Source organism: Suricata suricatta, chromosome 2, assembly GCF_006229205.1.
Source record: "Suricata suricatta isolate VVHF042 chromosome 2, meerkat_22Aug2017_6uvM2_HiC, whole genome shotgun sequence".
NCBI lineage: Eukaryota > Metazoa > Chordata > Mammalia > Carnivora > Herpestidae > Suricata > Suricata suricatta.
Genome location: NC_043701.1, coordinates 28086565 through 28109326, shown reverse-complemented (window position 1 = coordinate 28109326; position 22762 = coordinate 28086565). Strand labels below are relative to the sequence as shown.

Genomic DNA, 22762 nt, shown 5'->3' with positions numbered 1-22762 from the left:
CGCAAAACCTAAAAGACTACTGAGTACTGAAAATGAACTGAGGGTTGAGTGGGGAACAGGAAGGGAGGTGGTGGTAATGGAGGAGGGCACTTGTGGGGAAGAGCACTGGGTGTTATATGGAAACCAATTTGACAATAAACTATTTTAAAAAACGGAAATAATTCAATCTATAATAGGACCAAAAAAGCATGAAATATTTAGGCATAAATTCAACAAAATATGTAAAATCTCTACCCTGAAAACTATAAAACACTTCTCTGAGAAATTAATGTCTAAATAAAGAGATAAGCCATCTTCATGGATTGGAAAACTCAGTATTTTTAATGTGTCAGTTCACAATTCATAAGTTTGAGCCCCACATGGCCTCTATGCTAATGGTGCAGAGCCTACTTGGGATTCTGTCTCCCTTTCTCTCTGCCCCTCCCCAAAGTGCTTGCTAACTCTCTCAAAATAAATAAAAATAAACTTAAAAAATTATAATAAATACTTACTATAAAGCTACAGCAATCAAGATAGTATACTATTAGAATAAAGGTAATTTTTAAATCAATAGAACAGCATATTAATTCCAGCTATAGAGTCTCGATTATATGGTTATCTTATTCTCAATAAAGGCACCAAAGAAATCCAATGAGAAAAAGAAAGTTTTTTGACAAATAGTTCTAAGAAAACTAAATAGCAGTTGGAAAAGAAATGATCTTCAAGTCCTGCTCCGTATCTACTCCAAAATTAAATCAAGATGCAAGAGTCAATTGTTAAATTCAGGAATTTTGTGAGCCTGGTGATTTGAATCAGTCACAGTGGGAGTATTTACACCAGAGACATTGTTGATTGCTACAAATCAGGACTTTTTTTTTTTTTTTTTGAGAGCCAGTTGTTAAATATTTACCAATACCTCACTCACTGGTGATTTTCAACAAACCCCAACAAGGGTAAAAACCATAATGACAGGCATAAATTAAGCAAAATATATGTGAGTTACAAGTCAGAATGTGAACACCTGCACCAAATCAGGTCTCTTCCAGCGCGGAAGAAACGGAGATGACTAGTAGATAGGCTAGTAACAGTGTCTGCCAACTCTGATTCACAATTCAAAAGAGTATATAGTACACTTTTGGTTCGAAAGGATATACCATAGTCCTGTCTTCTTCCGACTTCCTCCACATCCCCCCCCCCCCTCACTTATCCTCAGGGGATTTGGTCCAAGACCCTCCAGTGGATGCCCGAAACTGCAGATGGTACCAAACTCCATATATACTTGGTTTCTTCGCGTATATACACACCTATGATAACATTTAATTTATAAATTAGGCACATTAAGTGATTAACAACCACTAGTAAAATAAAACAATTATTAACAATAGACTATAATGAAAGTTATGTGGAATATTCTCTCTCTCTCTCTCTCTCTCTCTCTCTCTCTCTCTCTCTCTCTCTCAGCATCTTATTGGGCTGTACTCACCCTTACTGTGGTGAGGAGACAAGGTAAAACGCCTAAGAGACAAGAGGAAGTGAGGTGAAGGCCACAGCATCTTGACGTAAGTTTAAGATACTATTGACCTTCTGCAGATTCGTCAGGAGGATCGGTTTCCGCACTGCCTTTGACAAAACTGCGGATAGCAAAACTACCGGTGAGGTGGGGGGGCTGTTGTAGGTAAAATCTCCCCCTCCCCACCTCTCCCTGCTTCCGTCCCTCCACTTTCCCACCCTTCCAGCTGCCAATTCTCAGATTGGGTAACCAAAGTTACCAGTCTCTTACATATCCTCCTCGGAATATTACATTCATGTATAAGCGGAAGATTTTTTTCTCTCTCTCACACACTATGAGCATACTGCCACACTGCTATAAAACCTTCGTTTGGTTTGGTTTTATTTAGTTGGTTAAAAACTATCTTGAAAGGGGCGACTGGATGGCTCTAAGGAGCATGTGTCTCGATATCTGGGTCATGGGTTTGAGCCCTACATTGGGTGTAGAGATTACTTAAATACATAAAACTTAAACAACAACAACAACAACAACAACAACAACAAACTAAGGGTGCCCGGGTGGCTCAGTTGGTTAAGTGCCAGACTTTTGATTTCGGCTCAGATCATGATCTCACTCTTGGGTTCCAGCCCCATATCAGGCTCCACAGTGACTGCAGAGTCTGCCTGAGATTCTGTCTCTCCCTCTCTCTCTGGCCCTTCCCTACTTGAGTGCACGGTGCACACTCTCTCAAGATAAATAAACATTAAAAAAAACTACCTTAAAGATAATTCTACCCACATTCTATATTTAAGGACTTGTATTTTTTTTCTGGTTTACTACAGGTTCCAAAATGTAGTCGTTTTTCTAAACTTTTTTAAAGTGTTAATAGAAAACAATAGCTATAAAATCTGTTAGGATTCATCATAACAAACATCTGGATACACACAGTCTATTTTAAAGGTTTTAAAAAATTCATTTATCTCTTCTTGAGAGAGAAAGAGAGAGACAGTGAGGGGCAGAGAGGGAAAGCGAGAATGCCCAGCAGGCCCTGCATTCCCAGGGCAGAGCCAGACGGGCTGCTGGAACTGTGAGGTCAGACCTGAGGCCAAGTCAAGAGCCCAACACTCAACCAACTGAGCCACCCAGGCACCCCTACACACAGTCTATTTTAACAAAAAGACCGTAACTATTAGCACTGATGTCTCCTCTGTATCCTATCTCACTCGCTTATTTCCTGCTCATGGATAACAATTACTCTAAATTTTTTATTCTTCATTTCTGGGTTTTATTGGTAAATTTACCATAGATGGTTTTTAAATGTTTTTAATGGATTCACATAGAGTGAATTCTTCAGTAACTTGCATATTTACTCAAATTATGTTCCTGAGATTTATCCCATGTTTTTGCATGTAATAGCAACACATCTATTTTCACTCCTGCATACTACTCCACTGTAATAAGCATACCGCCATTTATTTATTTTCCTGTTAATAGCCTTTTGAGTTGTTCCCAATTTTTTATAAATATAACGGCACAATTCTACCCTTGTACCTATATGTCCTGTGTACAAGAAGCTCTTTAAGTTATATAGCTATTGGAGGAGTTTCTAGATGATAGAAAAAGGTTTAGACAAATTTGCTAGATAATGCCAACATGTTTTCTAAAACAATTTCTAAAGCTTTTATGGGTTCTTTTCTCATCGAGGGTATATAGGTGTTGTGGATGCTCTATGTGTTCACCACCCTTGCTATTGTAAAAATTTTGTCTAATTGGTTAAATATGAAAATGGATCTTGCTGGGGTGACAATTTGCATTATGATGATTACTATGAAGATTAAGCATCTTTTCACATGCACATGAGCATTTTTGGTTTCCTCCTTTGTAATTGCTTGCCAATTATTTTTGCCTGTTTTTCTATTAGTTTTATTTTCTCATTTCTTTTAAATGTACATGTTTCTTTATATATATTGGATAGTATTAGCCAATTTATGTGTGTTGAATGTTTTAGCCATTTTACTCATTGCAAATACCTCTGTAAACTCACTGTATATTCAGTTTCCATTTTCTGGCTATCATATTTCTCAGTCTAAAAAATTCATGTGGCATGAAGGTAAATGGGGAATTTAGAGAATCCATGAGTGGAAGTTCTGGCAAAAAGAAAACTTTGTACAAGAAGGACAAACCTATATACATGATAAATGTCTACTCCAGCAAAGACAACATGCTGTCCTCCGTGAGGAAAGAGTCCAATGTGATCAGTGTACCACCAGGTAGTCAGCTGCTCCCACAGTACCACACCAAAGGCTCTGCATTAGATCCCACTACTGGTAAGGATGTCATTCACCCATGAAAGCCACGTCAGTCTTAGTCACTGGGAAGTCCATTGAGCCCACACATAATATTCACCCTTGTCATCGGGCCACTTTGTGTATGAACCCACTGCACAAGTATGGGATGACTGGGGAAAAAGAATAGGTAATCTTCTCTACTTGACAATAATTACGTTTCATCACAGGTGTTGACTGTCTCAATTACATAAGAGAAATATCCTCAGATGCTGGGCCATACAGAAAGGCCCATTTACATATTTGTTTTTCCAGATCTCATTTTCATAAATTTTCCAATCATGTTCTGAGTCTTTGACCCTCTGGGCAAACAATTAGCTACTGATTAAGAATACATGTATGTCCATACTTCTTGCATCTCTCCTTCAAATGGACAATCAGCTATATTATTCAGAAGTTTTTCTCCACAGGAGTATTTCCCTTACTTGTCTTTGAAGTTGTCCTCTATGTGGGATTATAATGTTCCAGGTTTCACTTCTGACTTGTGTCAGCATATCATGTAGAGCAGTCTTTCAATTAGACTCGTATTCTTCTTCCCTCAATTATTATAAAGAAAACCCCCAAAGGACCATAAATATGGTGACATGAAAGCCTCAGGCATCTCCTCTGGCAACTTACTTATGCCTTTAGGATTTAATGGGGCCCAATTTCTTTTTTTTTAATAGTTTATTGTCAAATTGGTTTCCGTATAACACCCAGTGCTTCTCCCCACAAGTAAGGGAGCGGGGTGATGGTAATGGAGCCCAATTTCAAGTCTACCACTTTCTCTTGGTAATGGAACCATGCTTCACAAACTCTCCTCTGTGGCATGGTGGACCAGAGACACCCAGTTTCACATTAGGAATACTAGGTTTTAAAGCTATTTGACATCCAATTGTCAGGCACCAAATCTCCTCCACAGCTCAGTACAAATCAAACTTTTTTTCTGAAATAGAGCGTAAGTATTTGAAAAAGGAGATATGGCTTTGCTTTAAAAACCCAAGGAATTGCTCAGAGATTCTCCTACTGAGTTTTGAAAGAGTATTCATACAGCATTCGAATCTGCCACTGACATTTACAACACTATTGAATTTGTTGTGCAGCATTTGAACTGCAGCTGTACCATTTCTGAAGACGTGTTTTGCTCTTGATGCTACTCAAAATATTTAGTAAGTCCAAGAAGCAATGTCAGACTGCATAATCAAAACCGCCACGTGTTGTGACATTTTTCTTAAATGTAGGCAGCGTGAGATGATATGCAGCAGTATTTTCACTTTGAAGGTGCTATCTCAACATACCCCAGGCCTCTAGACCCCTTAAACATCACAAAAATGACACTCTCCTGAAATTTCATTGGGTTTATCACTGAACTTCTGACACACCTGTGCCTTACCAAGGCCTCTAATGGACTTGCAATTTCCTGCTAAACAAAACCAGTCAACATGATATAATCAATATAGTGGATCAACATGACTTCCTGAGGGATAGTGAGACTCAAGTTTCTAGCAGTTCAGATTGTGCAGAAAGCATGAGACATTATGTAACTCAGAGCTAAGATGAAGTGTATTGCTGTCCTTTCCAGGTGAAAATAAATGGCTTCAGGCAGTCTTCATTCCTCATTACAGAGGCAAGGAGCATTCAGTAGATAGACAAAAGTATGCCAGCCCAAGATGCATGTTCATGCACTCCAGAAGAGAGACTGTCAATGGACAGCAGCTGTAATTGGAACCAACTTCTGAGTAAGTTTCATAATTCAAGTGTCATTCTCCAAGATCAATTTACCTTGGGCACAAGCCAAACAGGTGTTATACAAACAATTATATTCTTTATCATTTATATTTTTGAGACTAGTACTTAATACTTAAAACTGCCCACAAGATATCTACAAGGACTAACTATGGGTTTGAAACTAAGAAAAATCATTTGTCTCTTTAAAAAGCCTATATTTTTTAAGACTTGTCTCACCATAGTTAAGACTTGTCTTTGCCATAGAGGTCAACTCTGAGGCTCAAAGTAGAATGGTGATATTTTTGTTCTAGAATTGTTATTTTCTTTTGTTCTCTAATATTTGTCTCTTGCTGAAAAAGACTGGCTTATAGACAAAGGACTACAAAGGTGGTAAAAATGCTCCCATTAAAATCGCTTCCTCAGAAAAATCTCTTCAAACATCCACCTCCCCCACTCCATGACTTCATTGTGTCTTCATTGAGAGGTGCTCAGTTCTTTTCCACTGTTCTTTTCATACTTTTAATTATTTTTAGATATTTCTAATTATATGTAAGTGATTTCTCATATTTTAAACTCATTCTATAAAATGTTTGTGCTTCGTTGAACAGCAATAAATATGCATGTATACTGTATAAACATGTCACGATGCATCATGGCTTATGCAACATTTTCTGCCCATTTGTGTGAGATTAAGGATAGTCCTGACTTCTGCCACTTCTCATATTAGTTTTCCAATTTTTTATATAAATGATTATATGAATGAAACACTACATTTCCTCAAAGCTAAAAATATCCAACCACCCAAATCACGTGGCATTCCATCTTCTACCTTTAGCGATGTAGTCTCTTAAACTTTACAAAGCAAGGCACAAGGAAGTGAGTCCAAACAGAAACGAACCATCTCGCTTGATGGAGAAATGCCAGACTGGGGGACTGCAGAAGTAGCTGCAAATTGCAGGATAGAGTATGGGAGAGGAATGAATCGTAGAGAGGCAGGGGGGAGGTCCAGAAATATGGGTCCCCTTGAGTCTTTTGTGGAATATTAAGCTCTGTGTGCATAGGGAGAAATTGTATGAAGCCTGGCAGAGAAAAACTGGGAGACTCTGAGCTAAACAAATATTTTAGAGTTTGCCAACACTGGGAGGTGTTAGAATTCTGACCAGAATACCAAATCACTCAGCAGAGACCCCAGAAAAGCTATATCTTAATCTTAACCCTGGCTGCTACAGACTGTGCTAACATAAACTAAATTCAAGTTCCAACAGGATCACACTGATTTACCAGCAAATTAACTGCCTGCTTAAAAAAATACTTACCACTATTCAAAAAATATAAAAACACTAATATAGTAACTCATATTACATATCTAGCATAGAATTAAAAAATTAATAGAAATAGAAAGAAGTAAAAAAAAAGTGAGATGATCTGGAGAATAAGCAATAGAAACATATCCCAAGATAACAGAGATGTTGGCATTAGCAGGCAAAGACTTTGAAACAACTATTATGATGTTTACTTATTTTTGAAAGAGACAGATGGAGTGTGAGTGAAGGAGGGGCAGGAAGAAGTAAGACACAGAATCTGAAACAGGCTCCAGGCTCTGAGCTGTTAGCACAGAACTCGACACAGGGCTTGAACTCACGGACCGTGAGATCATGACTTGAGCCAAAGTTGGATGCTTAATCAACTGAGCCACCCAGGTGCCCTTGAAACAACTATTATAAAAGTCTTCTATCAAGGGAAATTATCAGATACAATGAGCAAATAGATGGGGAATCTCAGTAGAAATGAAAAGGATACCATAACAGGTACCTATATGGCTCAGTCAGTTAAGCGTTTGACTTAGGCTCAGGTCATGATCTCACAGTTCATGAGTTTGAGCCCTACATCGGACTCTGCTGCCAGTGCAGAGCCTGCTTTGGAACCTCTGTTCCCGTCTCTCTCTGCCCCTCCCCCGCTCATTCCCTCTCTCTCTCACTCTCTCAAAATAAATAAATAAATAAATAAATAAATAAATAAATAAACAAACTTCTAAAAAAGAAAAGGAACTATAAGAGAAGAATAAATGGATATAGTCACATATAGTAGCTGAAATAAAATTTTCACTGAATGGGCTTACTAGCATATTGGACACTGCAGAAGAAAAAAATGGGTACTCTGGGCCACCACGTAGTGAACCATGAATCAGTACCCAAATGAACGGGTCAAATGAGAAGACTGAACTGACCCCATCAGAACTTATCTAAGGAATTAGAGCCTCCAAGTTCGTTTCTCATCTTGGCACTATCAACATCTTGGACCAGATAATCCTTTGTTGTAGGGAACTTCCTATGCATTTTTAGGCTATTTAGTAGCATCCCTGGTTTCTACTAAGTAGATGTCCGTTGTACTCCCTTCACAGTTATGAAAACCGCAATGTCTTCAGACATTGCCAAATGCCCTCTGGGAGAAAATTGCCCCCCTCCCCCCCTCATCCCAACTGAAACCGTAGCTCTAGAAGGAAGTGAATGAAGATAAACAGATCACTGGATTTCGGGGTTCCCCAAAGATGACTTTTGTCTCAGCAAGACTTATAAATACTTAGAAGTCACATTTATAAATAACATAAACACTGCTGTCTTCTGTTTCCCCCGCTAGAATATAAATTCGAGAAAGATAAAATAATAATAGTCTATGTCCTATTGCATACCCAGCCGCGAAGCTGATGCCTCTTGTACTTTGAGTGAATCCATGAAATGATGAATGGATACTGAGTTTTAGTTCTGCTTTTCTTGGGACCCAGAATGACTATACAACACTGAGGTGGTTTGCCTTTAATGTACTGCCTTTCTTCTTTACTACCTGAAACTGCCTAACCAATATACGTTTTCTATTGTCATTTGCTCTCAACTTTCTCTCCTCAGGAAAGTAACAGGTTCCCGGGTTCTCTTCCTTTACATCATAAACTGACAAGTATTAGAATTTTTATGTCTAAAAGTCCATCCCCACACTTCAAATCCCTCTACATATCTTATTTTACCTTAACTTTTAAACATTTCTACAAAATAGTTAAAGCTCTGTATTGTAATGGCAGTAGTCCTGGAATCAGATTAAAACTATGTAAAAAATACAATTAATGTTTCATGGTGTAGGATTATGAGTCTTTCTGGGAGAAACTGTTTTGTGATGGATACAATTTACTGTAAAAGATATTTAAACACTGTTTATGTGAAATTTAAAATGTAATCAAAAGTATTCAGGATATGTATTATAATCTTATCTACCATCACCCAGCTTCAACAATTATCAATTCATGGCCAACCTTATTGATCTACACCTAAGTCCACTTCCCTTCTTCTATATTATTTTTAAGCAAGTCCTGGATGTATTATCACTTCACCCTTAGATTGTTGAATGGATAGCTCTAAAAACAGTATTTTTTAAACAAAACCAAAATAATTTTTTCCACATCTTAAAAAGTCAACATAATTCCTTAATTTCATTAAACACCCAGTCAGCGTTCAGATTTCCAGTAGTCTCAGGTGTCATAACTGACTTTATTTTTATGGTTCATTTGATTGAGTTGGGATTGAAATGAGAGTCATACACAGCAACTCTTTATTTTATTTTTAGAACCTCTTTTAACTGATAGGGCTTCTTGTTCTCCCTGACCTGGTCCCCTCCTTCTCCTTTTGCCATCTCCTTCTTCCCCCCATTCTCTTCTTTCTCTTCCTCTCCCTCATTATCATTATTTAAAAAAAATTTTTTTAATGTTGACTTTTGAAAGACAGAGACAGAGCAGAAGCCAGGGAGAGGCAGAGAGAGAGGGAGACACAGAATCTGAAGCAGGTTCCAGGCTCTGAGCTGTTAGCACAGAGCCTGATGTGGGACTCGAACTCACAAACTGCAAGATCAGGACCTGAGTTGAAATCAGACCCTTAATCGACTGAGCCACCAAGGTGCCCCTCCCTCACTATTATTTGTTGAAGAAACTAGGTTCTTTGTCCTGTAGAGGTTTGTTCCAAAGTCTGGTCATTGCTGAAATTTTAAAGATACATATCTCATCCAGAGATTTGTGTTAAAAAAAAAATTGTGGAATGTCTCACCTATCTCCAGATTTGGTTTGCATTTAATTGAAAAAATACATTTCTGTGGTGGGTTATCAAAAGACATCACCATATTTGTTACTGTGATTAGAAGGCTCTGCATCAGAGAAGTATGAACATTTAGATTTTTTACACACAGAAAGTCTATACAAGGACCCAGTGAAATCAAACTGGAGATCTGGTCTTCACTTTGTATAGATTTCTAGCTCCAGTTAGGAACTGATACATTATGCTTTCTCTCCCCACTCCCCCCTTTGTACTCATGAGCAACATTTGTTTATTTGACAGCAAGATATTAGCTCTGGAGGCTTGTGTTGACAGAATTCTATTTCATCTTTATTTCGTAACTTCATCTCCATAAGACCAATAGCAATATGATTTCATGGGATACCAATGTCACCTCAAACTTGAACAGAAAAGGTACTTGGGTTTGTCTAATAACTTTGTGCCCGTTCAAGTGCATGATGGATTCTGACTTCCACTTAAAGTTCATAATGAGCAACAGATCACAATACAAGCAGAAAAATATAATAACGGAGGCAGATTTTCGTCTCAAGGTCATTTAAACACTAGGCCTCCTCCTCTTCTCTTGCCTGGAGTGAGATTCCCTACCCTGGCTTGAACTGGCAATTGCTTCAACACTAAGAGTACACAAGTGACCAGTGTGTTGATTAATATGTCTTTACAGTATTTGTTTTTAGTTAGTATGCCCTGCAGCTGGAATGAACATATGCATTGATTTCTAGAAACGATGAAATTCATAATAAGGTATCTTCTCCTTACAAATATGGTTCAATTTTGGTGTTTAATTAACCTGGTGGAAGTATATAATTTCTTGTGTGAAAGTAATCTGGGGTTTGGCAAAAACATAGCAAAAAGGCCATGTTATATCTGGTTCAAAAATTTTTTTTTCAGTCCCAATCAAGAACTTCATATTCTTACCCATTGAAATGTAGGCTTGTCATTAATTTTCATGCTTTTAAATATCCACTGTTTGGTAACAGAGTAAGTCGTGATCCCTTAAAATCATAAACAAAGTATAACAAAAATCTACCCATTAGATGGGTTAGCAAGTGATGATAAAAATATTTTGTTTCTTCCCCAATTTTGAATTTGAAGTAATTTATATTTTATTGTCTATTCGGGAATGAATCTTTTATAAAGACAAAACATACCCATTACAGTGATAATTTAGTCAGTGCTTTAAGTTGCCACCAAATCTAACAAAATTATGATTTCTGACATTGCTAACTACACTAATAAAAGGAGCATCTATCAACCGGGGCTCACAGATTCTGGGAATCATGATTCCATTGCACCTTTTGGGTTCATTTCTTCCACAGTTGTAAAGGATCAAAGTTCTATAAAAAATTCATAAACCTTCAAACTTCACTAACAAATAACTTCTTTGATGAGACCCCTAAATAATCTTTTGTTTCCTACTGAAAAATTGACACTTTAGTTCCAATCTTGCACTTAACTTGTTCTCAAACTAAAAGTTTTAAAGTCTGAACAAATTATATCCTTTGGGAAGGTATTTTTGGAAGTTAGGATTTGCATTCTGTGTTAAAATTGGTAGGAATTAGCTACTTACAGTATTAGTTTTGTACTATATTCTGATTTCCAAAACTGACCAAAACAAGGTTTCGAAAACTGGTCCCTGAAGCCCAATGGTCCATCTCCTATTGTACCAAAGGATAATTTCAACAGAGAGAGTTGAAGATAAACCATTTTCCTCTGCAGATAATCTGAATATTGGCCACTCTTCCTTATTAAACATGAGTGCATTTGCTGGTAAAAAGAAGGTGCACTGAGATGAGCCAATTTGCTATTCATACTTCCGTGGTCTCTGTTTCATGAACGAACGCAAACATTTATGTAAGCACATACAGACATACACAGGTTGGACAGTTAGGGGGGAAATTACCCTTTAATGTTTGTGGGAGGGGGGAGAATTATAAGGTCTTCCATCAACTATTAGCTAAGTATCCAGCTTCATCAATTTTGACCTGCCGCTCCCACTGAATCTCTAAACTCACACTCTCTTTAAGGAGATTCTCCTTGATGTTTAGGAAGCTCTAACAGCTATGTCACAAATCAAAGTTCATCCATGATTCGCCTCCTAACAAGTAGTCCTCTTGAGTGCTTATTTTAGAGAATTTCCTTCTGGCTTGCCTACTTAATCACCACCACTTCAGGCTACTCAAACCTGTGAGCAGACAGACAACCGTTTCCTTTTGCCTGCCCTCTCTGTAACTATTGTACCACCCCAGATTAGAACTATACAATCACTCCAGATTACAGTAACAGACATTCCGCCCCTCGCACCCACACTCAGTCTCTCTGCCTCTGTCTCTGTCTCTGTCTCTGTCTCTCCCTCCTTCCTCCCTCCCAATTTTATCCTTCCATAGATGTCTATTTTCAATACAAACCAAAGCACACTGGCATGGGTAAGAAGGTGGGAAACTACCAAACATAAGTACTTCCTCGCTGTATGTATTTTATGGCTTAGTAATTTTCCCTAACATTGTTCAACTTGTTTTTTACCAGGAAAATCGTGTCACCTTGAAAGTCTGGAAGAATTACTTCCCGGGGTTTTGAGAATAAGTTCAAATACTTACTGAGAATAAGTTCATGAAGCAAAGGCCATTTTCTGCCCTTTAAAATGACCCCTGACCTCATTATGTTTACTCAAAGAGAACAAATGCTTTCAAGATCCGCCTAAACCACCTCCAAAAGGTGGTTACTTCTAAACTCCGAGACATTTCCCGAAACTCTCTCTGTGGCGGGGACAACTGTGAGGGACAGCAGCGAGCGCCTGGGACAAGATTTTTCAATCTGCTGCTACATTTAGGGAGAGACTGCAGTTCCTCCAGCCGCGTGGATTCAGAAACCGCCCAACTCTATGGGCTTCCCAAACTCTCCATCTCTTTCTGAGGCAAATCTGACAAGGATCTGGTCGCAGCAAAGGACAAGATGGGGCATGGGGAGGTCTGGAAAAGAAAAATGTGGGGCTTCCTCGTCATGATTGCTGGGCCGGGACTCAAAACCGCTGCGCGAGGACGGTGGGGAGGACGGTGGGTTGGCGGAGGGCGTGCGTCTTTGGGGAAGCGCAGAGCGGAGCTGGCACCCAGGTCTGCACGCGGAATCAGCAAGTCCCGGTTCTCGGAACCCTCAGGGCCCCTCCGAGCCACGCGAATTGGCTCCCCCCAACCCGAAAGGGGACGTGGTGTGGATGTCCAGCGGGGACCGCTCACCCACTCGCCCGCGGTCCGCGCCGGGGCTGTCGTGTCCCCGCCCTTCGGGCCGCAGACGAGCCCCTCGGGTCGGGGGCTCCCCGCGCCCGAGTCCCTTCTTCCCCGCCGCGCCGCGCCGATTCTGGTTGCCAAGGAAATCGCCGCCTGGCCCCAGCGGTGCCCCCGGGCGGCGGTCGTCCTTCGTCCCGCCTCTGGCTGAAGGCGCCACACTTCCTGGAGCGCCACAAAGACATGCAAGAGTGCGGCGGAACCGCACATTTTAAACTCGTTCCCCGCGACCATCGGGGCGCTCCGAGAGCTTAGTGAGGCGGCGCGGCCCCAGGCGCGGAAAGGAAATCCTGGGTTCTCTGGAGCCGGCGCCCGCGGTGCGGATCTGCGGTGGGTTGTTCGCCACGGCCAGGACTGCCGGGAGCGCCGGGCCGAGGGGAGGGGGCCAGACGCACCCCCGGGCGGGCCGGGGTGCCGGGACCGCGGAGGCGAGGCGGGGACCCCTGCGGCCCGCGGTCCCCAGCACCTCTCCCCGGATGTGGTCCCGCTGCGGTGGGATGGCTGGGCTGCGCTGTGAGTTCGTCTGGCAGCTTCTACTGAGCAGCTAATAGTATAACAACCCGGCTTTGATAAATCTGAACTAATTACCCCTCTTAATTAAAGTCTTTAGCAGTTGTTTCACTGTTTTGGCAAGAAAACAGGAGAGACTTGCAGTTAGAAAACACGAGAGCCCGAGCTCACAGTAGAGCTGCTGATTAACACTTGAAGCATTTCAAGGATCTGGCACCCGCCACAGTTTGGTTTTCATCCATGTTTCGTCCTTGATTGGAAGTATATTCGTCCATAAACATACACACATAAAAACACGGATCTTTTTGCCAGCTGTTTACAAGTCCGTATGTGCATTCAGGATGCAAACAATAGATACCCTTCTGTATGGTATTGTCCTAATGCACGTTTGTGATGTACATTACACACTTCTCCTAGATATGTTGTTTCCATTTAACTGACCACTTCAAACATATCAGATGGGCCAGAACAAAGACGTTTCTATTAGAAAACTCCACGTCTTCTGCCTCCAAACTTCGTCAAATTTCATTACTTTACCAAAGTTGTAACTGTTTAAAGAGACTATTGTTTTGTTCTTGGTGAAATTTTCAGGACAGACTTTAGGTGGTACTAACCCAGAGTTGAACTTTTAAAGAATGTGGAAGGATGAGGGGGTCAGAATAGTGATCTCTAGCTGAATAATATGAACAGAGCCCTTACGTTTGTTGATTAAATAAGCATGTTCCAAGTATTTATTTCCAACAGTCAATGAATCAATTTTCACGTGCAAGATTCAAAACCAAAATTCAAATTCATCCATAATGAACCACCTTTCTCTAATGTGTGTGTGTGTGTGTGTGTGTGTGTGTGTGTGTTCACGACTGTGGAATGTACCTTTCCAGGCACACACATCTTTGCGTGTATATATAACATACACACAGTGTCTTGTTACCTCGGGGAAAGAGGAAATGATAACAATCGGCAGGCATCTTGAGACCGCAGAGTAACACAATGGAAATATATACAATAATAAAATTAAAATGGTGCAGCATTCCCGGGTAGGATAATACAGATCTCAATAAATACAGCAGAATTTTGTTAAAAAACAAAACAAAACAAAACACCATCTCTCCACCTGAGATGAAGTCTTTCCAAATTAAAAAAAAATCAGAAAACAAAACCCCCAATTTTCTCATAATCGTTAGTGCGTATATAGGATATAATACACAGAACCATTTAGGAGGTGCATGCAAGAGGCCAAGGCCGGGGAAATGCAGAGGCTTCTGATAGGCGCTAACACGTGGGGCCCAACACGCCCTGGGGTCTTCAGGACCAGCTCTATTTCCCCCGCTGCCTCGGTAGTGGGGACCCGAATGGGGCTCGGAAGGGACTTTGGCCTTGATCACTGGTGGGCCGGGTGGAGCCCGGGCTGCAGGGGACCGGGGGGAGGCGGCAGCGGCGGCGGAAGAGGAGGCAGGGTGGCAGGCGGCATCTGTTGTAGAGGGGGCGACGGGTCCGTGCCAGGCTCCCCGGCGGACGTGCGGGCCAGCCCCAGGCTGCTGTCGTGTAGCTTGCGGACGTGCTTCTTGAGGTCAAAGTTCCTGCAGAAGCCTTTACCACACGTGGGGCACGTGAAGGGCTTCTTGTCGTTGTGAGTGTGCATGTGGAAGGTGAGGTTGTAAACCTGGTGGAAAGCCTTGTTGCAGATATTGCACTTGAACTGCTTCTCCCCGCTGTGGGTCAACTTGTGGTTTTTGTAATTCCCTGAAACAGACAAACGACAGGGATGTGGGTCTGAGAAGAGAGCTTGGAAAGAGAGGCTTGGAAAGCAAGAGGAAGCGCTGCTCCAGCTCGGACAGCAGGTGCCGGGCTGCGCTAGGCGTCTGCACTCCTGTCCCCAGGTTTACTTGTAAATATCAACAATGAGGCGGCTCCCTCCATATTTAAACACATTTTTATTCCAATTATATAAAACAAATTCAGTTATATAAAAAAGCAGTTAGGAAATACCTCTCAGCATGCCTTTCTCTAAAGCTAATCAGATGCATGGGCAGGAAGTTAGAATGTCAACATATACACCAGTAACTAGGCGCACTTTTTTAAAAATAATTTTTCTAAAATATCTGGAAGAGATTAGAACTTCCAGTAAGACGACCGGTGAAAGGCAACACCTCCTGGTTTCTATACCTTTTTGATGAAATCCTTTGCCACAGAATTCACACACAAACGGTTTGTAGCCTGCGTGTATCCGGGTATGCGTGTTTAAAGTGGAACTTCTATTAAATGCTTTGCCACACTGGTTACATTTGTGAGGTTTTTCCTAAGTGGAAGAGAAGAAAAGTAGAGAAGTTAAGGTATGTTGTGGAGTTCTGCAAACTCAAAAATACAGTAATGCTGTGTCTCATGCTTTTAAGCAGAACAAAGGCAAAAACATGGCATTTCCTCCTGTCCAGCTAGCACATTTTAAACCTTACGCTAAAGACTTAGAGTTTAGCGGCTGTTTTTCTACAAACCGTTTGGATGTAAACCAAGTGAAACCGAAGCAGATGAACACACCTGGGTATGAATGATCTTGTGCCTGCACAGGGTGCTGGCTTGCCGGAAGCCCTTGCCACACACTTTGCAAACGAAGGGTCTGGCTCCTGTGTGCACTGGCATGTGACGGGTTAAGTTATAGTGTGCGTTAAAGACCTTAAAGTTAAACACATGGGGAACTGGTTAGCCCAACAAGTACTTCGAAATTAAACGCGCAGAGGAGGGGGAGGGAGGAAGTAACCTTATAGAAAATGTATACAAATAACTACAAAATAAAATGAAATTTGGAAAAGGAAGGAGAGGAGGAAAGAGGGAAGAAGGAAAGGAGGGGAGGAAGAGAGGAAGGCAGGCAGGCAGGCAGGCAGGCAGGAAGGAACAGATGGAAGGAAGACCTCCCTCCTACATCGTACTTGCCTTTCCACACACTTCGCAAGTGAAAACTTTGGGCTTGGTATTAGGAGAGCCTCGGCTGAAGTCAGAAGTTTTGAACGCGATTTTTTCCGACAGAAGCTGGGCGCTTTCTTTCATATAATGCTGCAGCTGAGCCTGGGACAAGTCTTTGAAAGCTACTCCCGAGGGGTACTTCTCCACCGCCGGGACCACCAGTTTATTTCTTTCAGCTAAATACGTTTTTGGCTGAGAGTGCAGAGGGGAACTGAGGAAGTAGGAGGCCACCGGGTGGATGTTAACGCCGGCTGCCGGGTGGCACGGGCCGTCACCCCGATTCAGGTAGCACAGGGCTCCCATGGCGTGGAAGGAAGAATGGTTGACCACACGCGGCCTTACCAGCTTGTACTGCTGCAGCGGCAGCGCGTCGCGGGCCAGGTCGCCCTTGAGACTCAGCGCGCAGTTGAGCAGGTCGCTGCAGCTGAACGCGGGCGCTGCGGGTGCTGCCGCCGGTGCGGCCGGCGCCTCCAGACTCGCCTTCCGCGGCTCCGAGCCCGTCATTCCTGCCTTGGAGCTCGTGTCGTACGCCACAGGCACGAAGGGGATCATGCAGGGGATCGGCGAGTTAAGATGCAACGAGTGCTTGGGGTCCCCCTTGGGCACGGCTCCCTGAAGGAAGTGGGGGACGGGCAGGGCCTTGGGCTCTGGGGTGCGCGCCATGATTCGTTCGATGGAGAAAGCCAAGGGTTTGGAGGTGCTCATCATGTTGCCCCGGGCCGGAGCAGTAGCTAACATTTTGGCAGTCGCGTTGTGGCAGCTACTGTCCATGTCTGAGTCGCCAGCGTCCGTGAGCCGGGGCCAGGCTGCGCCGTCGTTGCCTTGTTCCCTGCTTGTCACAGACCTGCGGAGAGGAGGACGGGCACCATCACCACCAGCAGCCTCCTCCTCCTCCTCCCCAGCATCACCAGCCGAACCTGCCTGCCCAGCCCAATGGACTCCTGCCAGCCCATCGCAGAGTTCTTGGCGCACCAATGACTCGAGGACAATCACTACTTATTTCTATCAATAGAAAGTGTTGTGTCAATAACGCAGCCAAGATCTCGCCAATCGTTAACTTCCAAGAGGAGAAGGTAAACTAGATAATTGCTCAATTCGCTTCCAACAGTCAACAGGAAAACTTTTTTTTTCTCTGCAGTCAGTGACTACTTTTCATTGGTGAGTGAAGTTCCCCCGCCCAGAAGAGGCGGGGGCGCTGTTCGCTGTGCGGCCCGCCCTCCCCTCTGCTCTCAGTCTTTCCGGCGCACACCTCGCGGTCCTCCCCCGCCCCTTCGCTTTTTCCTCTGTCTTTTTAATTCTCAATCTGCTTAACCAGGCTTTAAAGGCCAAGCAAATCTGAGATCAATTTTCTCGTTTAGCTCTAAGTGACATCATCTAAAATCATTGTGCAAGGGCTAAATAAGGAAACGGAGTCTAATTCAGGGGCAAACGCCCAGCTATATTTATGAAACGCCAGGCTCCAGAAAGCCACGGCCAGGAAGCCGACCGCAGCGAAATCCGAGCTTTCTCTGCACGGTTCCGCCGGGCCGACACTGGGCCCGGGTCAAACCCGCGCCGCCGCCTACGCCGCCCTCTTTCTAGGGCTCCTCTGGGGGCCGGGGCCGAGGACTCCTGGCATCCCGGAGTCTGCGGCCCGAGCCGAGTCTGGACCACTTGGAAGACGCCAGCAGGTAACTGGCCTCACAAAACGTCCTTGAGAATTAAAGGCCTTGGGAGGCTTGTGATGTGTTTGTGGTTTTGTAAACGCGGTGCCTTGACAGAAGTTTGGGAAAGACGCACTCCACCCACAAAGTTGAGAAGGAGGTGCGAGGAATAGGCCGGTGTCACACGAAAAAAGACCTCGGCTACGGCCCGACCCCACACCCGATATACACCAACACACACACGCGCGAGCTATTATGCGTGTCCATCGAGAGCCCGGGGTGGGGGGGGGGTATTTCTGTAAGTACCTGCTCTCAGAGCTCTCTCGGAGCATTTTAAATACTGAAAGTTGAGCAGAGAAGGGAAACACCTATTGATTCCACCCCCAGCCCTCCACGTCCCTACTGCTGGAGTCCGCACGACTTGTCAAAGCCGCGCGGGAGGCAGCCAGGGTACGCGTGTGCTCACCGCGCGGCGGCGAGCGCCGGGCCCTGCGGGCACGCGAGCGCGCCGAGCCCCAGCCCCAGCAACGCGCCACTAAGCCGGCGACCCCGGGTCTGGCGCCGCTGTCAAGACTCCGCGAGGCGCGGTAGGGCCTAGGGGGTGTTCCCGGAAGACTCCCGTGGCTGCTCCTCCGGGCTGCGCGGGTTCTCGCCGCCCAGGCGGGCGCGGTCCGGAGCGCGCAGAGAACGGCCGCGCTCGCGCTCCTGGCAGCTGCCCTTGGCAAGCCTGCAAGCCTGCGATCCTGCAGAGCTTAGCCCTGGGATAGCGGCTGCGCGGCGAGGGGGTAGGCGGCCGCGAGCCCGCGCCACGGAGCGGAGGAAGAGCGAAAATGTGCCAGTTCAGAACCCTGCGGCCTGCACGCCCCTGGGAGTGGCCTCGCGCTGCAAGCCCCCGGCGCCATCTACCTGGTGAGTTACCCTCCGTGAGTTTGTGTAGTTTGTGACGGGTGGGCGTGGGTGACTTCTTGCAAGAGGCCTGGAAAGCGTCGGCAGTGGGAGCCTGGATGCAAGCAGACGATAAGACCTGGGATTGTTGAGCCTCTGAGCAGTGTCACCCCAAAATGCGAGGTTGGACCCCAAACAGAGGAAATTTGCCTCAAAATAAGCCCTCCTCCCTACCGCATTGCTCAGCACAGGCCACTCACTCTGGCTTCGCGTGAGGCTCTGCCCCGCCCCCGCCCGGCGAGCCGAGAGGGGTGGAAACTGCTGAGAGCCAGGGCTGGGGACGCACGCCTGTGTCCAGCGGCGGAGCAGAGCAGCTGGATGGGTGGTGGGGACACGCAGTTGCTAAGGATGTGGGGGGAAGAGGAGTGAGTCCTATTGGAAGTGGGAGGCAGCCAAAGGGCTAAGTGGGGAGAAAGGTCAGGCTGCGACCGGCCTTAAGGACTAGGCCTGGGAAATGCCTCGTTTGGGGTCTCGGGGTGGCTTCGGGCTGGGAGGCTGCAGCGGCACCCAAGTGCAAGGTGAGGCGAGCATAGGGCACTAGAGCCGAGTCCAGAGAGAGGCGCCACACCACTTCGGAGCGGATTTTTGTCCCAGGCTCAGTCCCTCAGGGTGCGCCCAAGCTGGAAATTTCCTTTCCCTTTGCTGTCGGGGCCTCAGAACCTGTCTCCTCTTCTTCCCTGCTCAGACAAAGGGCGCGGGGACCACTCTGCTGGGAGAAAGGCGGGGTTGGGGTGGGGGCGGTGGCGTCCCACGACAGATGGGTCGCGGTTAAGACTTTAATTGCTGCCTTTTGGGGCAGGTCAGATTTCCTTTCCTACCTGCCACTTCCCAACACCGAAAAATTCCCCACCGCACTCCTCCATCATAGGGCCAGGTTCGCAGGCCAAAGCAAAGCAGCACGGAACTGCCCGGCTCGGGAAAGCTTCGGAGCGCCCAGCTGACTGGTGCAACTCACCGGCTTCCCGAGCGTTCCCAGCCTGCTTGACTGAATGCCACCAGTTTGTTTTACGTTCGTCGCGTGTCCCTCCCCTCTCCCCCTCCCCCACCCCTCCTCGTTAACGGCAAAAGAGCCTTGTTTTTGATCTCAGTACATTTCTCCTTCGGTGGACGCTGAACTAAAAAGGAGAATTATTGGCTAAGGTGTATACGTATTTTGTACAGCTAATAGTTCAACTGTTTGCTTTTCCCTGGTCTTTTTGGGAATTGCCTTTTTGACAAGTGTTTGAAAGTATGGTGTCATTTGAGTAACACAAATATCTCTAAGTAGCAATTATGCCTCTTTTTTTTTTAAAGCATCAGACCTGAGCTTGCTAATCCTAAAGACCGAAGAGGTGATTTTATAAATCAAGGTCTTGATATTCCAACATTTGTTAATATTTTCTATTCAAAACCTAACTTAAAACTGTTACTTTTTAAAAAATATCTCTATTAAGTAAAGACTGCTTAAACAAAATGCAAAATGAATTTAGGAAGTCTTCCATCTTATTGTCAAATCTGCCCAGTTCTTTGGGGTTTTGTTCCCAAACGCATTTGAAAGATAACAAACCAAAGCAAAACACCAAGCAGAGCATAGTTGGCAAATTTAGAAGCTTCAAAAACTGTTCAACACTTAACAATTCTTTACTAAAAGAAGGCAAGACAGCCTTGTTCCTTTCGTTAATGGCAAAATAGAAACTCAGTTATAGTTTCTTTGGGCTTGTTTTGAGAATCTTATAATCCCCCTTTTGGTGAGAGCCAGTGATTTAAGTGTCCCTTCCCTTCCTAACCACAGAAAGCCAGTATTTAAATCCTCATGGAAGGTGAGTATTAAGTGTGTGGTCTATCCTGCCCGAGATGGACTGAGGGAAGCAGAGTGGTCCTTGATGTGAAGAGCCAGATAAACTCTGAGTTAAGACCTTCTGAGAAAAGAAGAAACGGTTTTACACTTCTAAAATAATTTCAAGGTCTCAGTTTTTGACTAGGGAAGCCAATTTTTAGTTCAGTGCTTCCTAAACTGTGTTCATGATTGTTCAAGAACTTGCATGATTTTCACAGGCTTTTCATATATGTTCTTATCACAAGCAAATGCAGTTTTTGGTCAAGACTGTTGCAATCTGAAATAAAAGGCAGTATGATGGAGTCATTGCTTATAATTCACCATCTTTCCCCTCTTCTTCCTTAATAAGCCACAAAGTACTATTGTGTTTTTAAATAGGAAAAAAATGCATTGAAAAGTATTATAACTTATCCAACCTTCTGCCAAGTGCATTAATTTGTCTCTGGTCCTGTTTTTAGGATTTTCAGGCCTCTCCAATCTCCACAATCCCTGCCTCTTCTTAGAAATAACATCCTGTTTTCTCTTTGCTTCTTATTAGCTACTGTGAGCTAAATGGAGGAGACTGGATTATTATTCTGACCACCCTACCTCCCCAGGCACCCGGACCCATCCACACATCTTCCTGTTTAATAAATAGCAACCTACCTGCCTTCTAGAGGAGGGGAAAAAAAATCCCTAAATTCTTCTAGTTTTACTCAGTCTTTATCTCTGATTTGTCTTTTGTTATTTCCTGTGGTGTGTGATGGAGGTGGGGTGTTGGAGTAGGCCCCAAAGAGGGGGATCTGCAAGGTTCAAAGGAAGAGTCTTGTTGAGTACCTCAGATTAAGTTAATGAATACACAGTGGGAACTAACTTTCCAGCACATCAACAAACACAAGAGCAACAAGTTCCGATTCAATGCTACTAGTGTGCTTTTCGTTTGGTAGCATATAATATTTGCTAATTTTGTAGAGCATGTACAGGGCAGTGTCACTGGTTAGTTGGAAAGGAGGAGTCAGTTAACTAACAGAGCTCTCCTTTCTTCTGGGGGAGGGGAGGATGGAGAGTGGTTTGTTGTTTAGACCTTTGTTATTTTTTTTAATGGGGTCTAGTTCAACCTACTGGAATTATTGTTCTCAGAACAGCATTTACATATTAAATCGGTTTGTAAAAGTAAAGGAAGAGCTCCAAACGTGAGAGCTATTAATGAGCCGGCAAGCATTACAGACAAGGATCACCTGCCCCGGGTTTGTTTCTGCTTCTCCACTAATGCTGCGGTTTTTCTCACCCGTTCCCACAGGCCTGTGAGGTGTGCTCCCTACAGACTCCGGCTCAGGGCTGGACGTGGTGGAAAAAGAAGTTCAAAAACAAGCATCCCAGGTTCTCCAACTCATATTCGAGAAGCTGCCTGGAAGTCAAACTACAAAAGCCAGACAAGTTTTGCTTGCAATTAACAACGGAAGCCTGGAAAGTGAACAATTACAAGAGGACGCCCCAAATACGCTCTCTTGTTCTGCACTGCTAGCTGCTTATGCAATTGGCCGATTAGCGTTTCTGCAGCAGTCCCCAGATAATTTTTACGAGTCATTTTTGTGGTCAAAATAAAGCCTACATTCAACACCGCCCGATTCTTTCCTTGATACTACCCATGAGGTTTAGAGCAGTTTTGATGTTCTTTTCGAACTTTCTTATTTCCCATGAAATAAATGTCCGTGATAGAAATTCAAGTAATACAGAGTAGAGGAGGAGCCTAGAGAAATGGGAGAAGCAATAGAAGTATATGAAAATCCGAGAACCGTTGATCAACGTAGTTACCTCCCAGACCCCGGCCGTCGGTGGCTCCCGGCCGAGAGCGCCCCGCGCCGACCCGCTGCCCGCGGCCGCCTGGGCGTCCATAACGGCGGCGACCTCGGCGCCCCTCGGGCCTGGCCTCGGACGGGAACTGCGTCCCCGCCGCGGGCGCCGGAGCTGACGGGCCCGGCCTCACTCACGATTCGTTTG

The 22762-nt window shown here is 44.3% G+C and overlaps 1 protein-coding gene and 1 long non-coding RNA gene across 4 annotated transcripts; one reads left to right on the top strand and one right to left on the bottom strand.

Annotated features, from left to right (window-relative positions):
• Window positions 1-14120: 14120 nt before the first annotated feature.
• On the bottom strand, window positions 14121-22756 carry FEZF1 (FEZ family zinc finger 1). 3 transcript variants are annotated; one of them, XM_029924294.1, is made up of 6 exons: window positions 22577-22756; window positions 18928-19021; window positions 16349-17222; window positions 15956-16090; window positions 15587-15719; window positions 14121-15163 (listed from the first exon to the last, which is right to left on the bottom strand). In XM_029924294.1, exons 3-6 carry the CDS (start codon window positions 17147-17149, stop codon window positions 14802-14804), a joined length of 1431 nt encoding a protein of 476 aa, XP_029780154.1. In that variant the 5' UTR covers window positions 17150-17222; window positions 18928-19021; window positions 22577-22756; the 3' UTR covers window positions 14121-14801. The 3 variants fall into 3 exon arrangements, with proteins under 3 accessions (XP_029780154.1, XP_029780141.1, XP_029780148.1); XM_029924281.1 differs by lacking the exon at window positions 18928-19021; XM_029924288.1 differs by lacking the exon at window positions 22577-22756 and having other exon boundaries at window positions 18928-19536.
• LOC115279806 lies at window positions 18464-22383 on the top strand. The gene is made up of 2 exons (XR_003903586.1): window positions 18464-18930; window positions 22062-22383. It is a non-coding gene; the product is annotated as an uncharacterized LOC115279806 (long non-coding RNA).
• Window positions 22757-22762: the final 6 nt, after the last annotated feature.

What these genes read in the sequence shown, in the direction of transcription:
- FEZF1 (XM_029924294.1), bottom strand. Translation starts at nt 17,149, where the DNA reads ATGGACAGTAGCTGCCACAACGCGACTGCCAAAATGTTAGCTACTGCT. An exon ending in CTTGCGAAGTGTGTGGAAAG is followed by an intron (nt 16,091 to 16,348) that starts GCAAGTACGATG and finishes TTTAACTTTAAG; the next exon opens with GTCTTTAACGCACACTATAA. An exon ending in ACAAGATCATTCATACCCAG is followed by an intron (nt 15,720 to 15,955) that starts GTGTGTTCATCT and finishes TCTTCCACTTAG; the next exon opens with GAAAAACCTCACAAATGTAA.